The following is a 1,448-nucleotide window of genomic DNA, read 5'->3' as shown; positions in this document are numbered from 1 at the left end:
CCGATCTTACGTTGATTGTTTAAACACACGGTGCATTCGTATTTCTACTTTTTATTACAGCTATTTGCCGGAACTGTTTTGCATTTCTCTGATTTGACTGATATTTTATTATAATATGTGTAGTACTATATTATTATTATTATTATTATTATTACATATGCGATTATATATCGATGTGTTTTACATTATGTTTTTCGAATCGAAAAATGTGGTTGTTGAGTTTGCTGAGATTTGATTTAGGGTTATGTCACCATATGTTTTTTTGGAAGATAATATCCGTCCAAAGTTCAAAGTCAATCCGAAATGTGGATTTAATCTTTATTTATGTCTTATTTAAAAGCTTTCTTTATGCTCTATTTATATAATCCTGCCTTATTTAGACTGCGTTTTGATATTCACTGTCGTTATACTGTAGCGAATGATACGTGTAATTACCGATTTTACAACGTTGGCATTGAACATCGGAAAACGCGGCCTGATACGTGCATTACCGATTTTACAACGTTGGCATTGAACATCGGAAAACGCGGTCTGAAAAACGAGGCTTGTTAAACATTTAGCAAGCGTTTATTTTTAAAATAAAGTTATGACAATTATAAAATGTTTCTATCCGAGGAGAATAATTTTTATCTGAAATTTTTTTTATCCAGGATGTCAATTTTGAGATAATCGCGCGTAAAAGTTAATTAAGACAATGACAATTACAATTTTGTATTAAAATTGATGAGATTAATTTGTGATAATTATATCAATAAATGTATGTTTTTTTTATTTATTACAGGGCACTGTGGCTTTGGTGACCGGTGGTGCCTCAGGCCTAGGCCGTGGCACTGTGGAAAGATTTGTCAAACAGGGTGCAAAGGTGATAGTTGGCGATTTGCCTGCTTCTAAAGGTAAAACTGTGGCCGACGAATTAGGAGAATCCAATGCAGCCTTTGCACCTATGGATGTATGTTGTGTTTAAATATAATTATTAAAGATGATTACATAATCTCTTAGATATAATTTTAACGTATGAAATGGAAAATACATTTTAACATCTTTAAAACTTGTTTTTTGTCAGATCATTTATCTATCTGACAGAAATTTTGATTTCTGACAGTAATTATAATTTATTTAAAATTCTCTAGAAACAATAATTTTCTTAAAATATTAAATTATGTATCTAACTTCTTGAAAATTGTTACTTACAATGTATTACTATTATTTGTTCTTTCTACTCTTATCATATATTCTTATTTTATTAATTATATATTATGTTTTAATTAATTATATATTATGTTATATATTCTTATTTTTTATTAATACCTTTTCTTTAAACATAAATCCTAATTTTTTTTCTTCCAGGTAACTTCAGAAACTGATGTCCAAGGTGCTCTTGATTTTACAAAACAGAAATTCGGTAAGCTTGACGTTCTCGTCAACGCCGCTGGTATTGCCATAGCACA

The 1,448-nt window shown here is 29.6% G+C and overlaps 1 protein-coding gene across 2 annotated transcripts in view; it reads left to right on the top strand.

The window, feature by feature from the left end:
- The first annotated feature begins 239 nt into the window (after positions 1 to 239).
- LOC105450276 (3-hydroxyacyl-CoA dehydrogenase type-2) overlaps positions 240 to 1,448 on the top strand; it is a 13,835-nt gene continuing 12,626 nt past the window's right edge. Inside the window, exons 1-3 of one of the 2 annotated variants that reach the window (XM_011690051.1) lie at positions 240 to 292; positions 782 to 949; positions 1,348 to 1,432. In XM_011690051.1, the coding sequence (XP_011688353.1) occupies positions 245 to 292; positions 782 to 949; positions 1,348 to 1,432 (301 nt within the window). In that variant the 5' untranslated portion in view covers positions 240 to 244. The remainder of the gene's footprint in view (positions 293 to 781; positions 950 to 1,347; positions 1,433 to 1,448) is intronic. The other variant, XM_011690052.1, reaches the window with a different exon arrangement.

The sequence above is a fragment of the Wasmannia auropunctata genome, unplaced genomic scaffold (assembly GCF_000956235.1).
Source record: "Wasmannia auropunctata unplaced genomic scaffold, wasmannia.A_1.0 LD336064.1, whole genome shotgun sequence".
NCBI lineage: Eukaryota > Metazoa > Arthropoda > Insecta > Hymenoptera > Formicidae > Wasmannia > Wasmannia auropunctata.
This window is presented reverse-complemented; position numbering and strand designations above follow the sequence as displayed.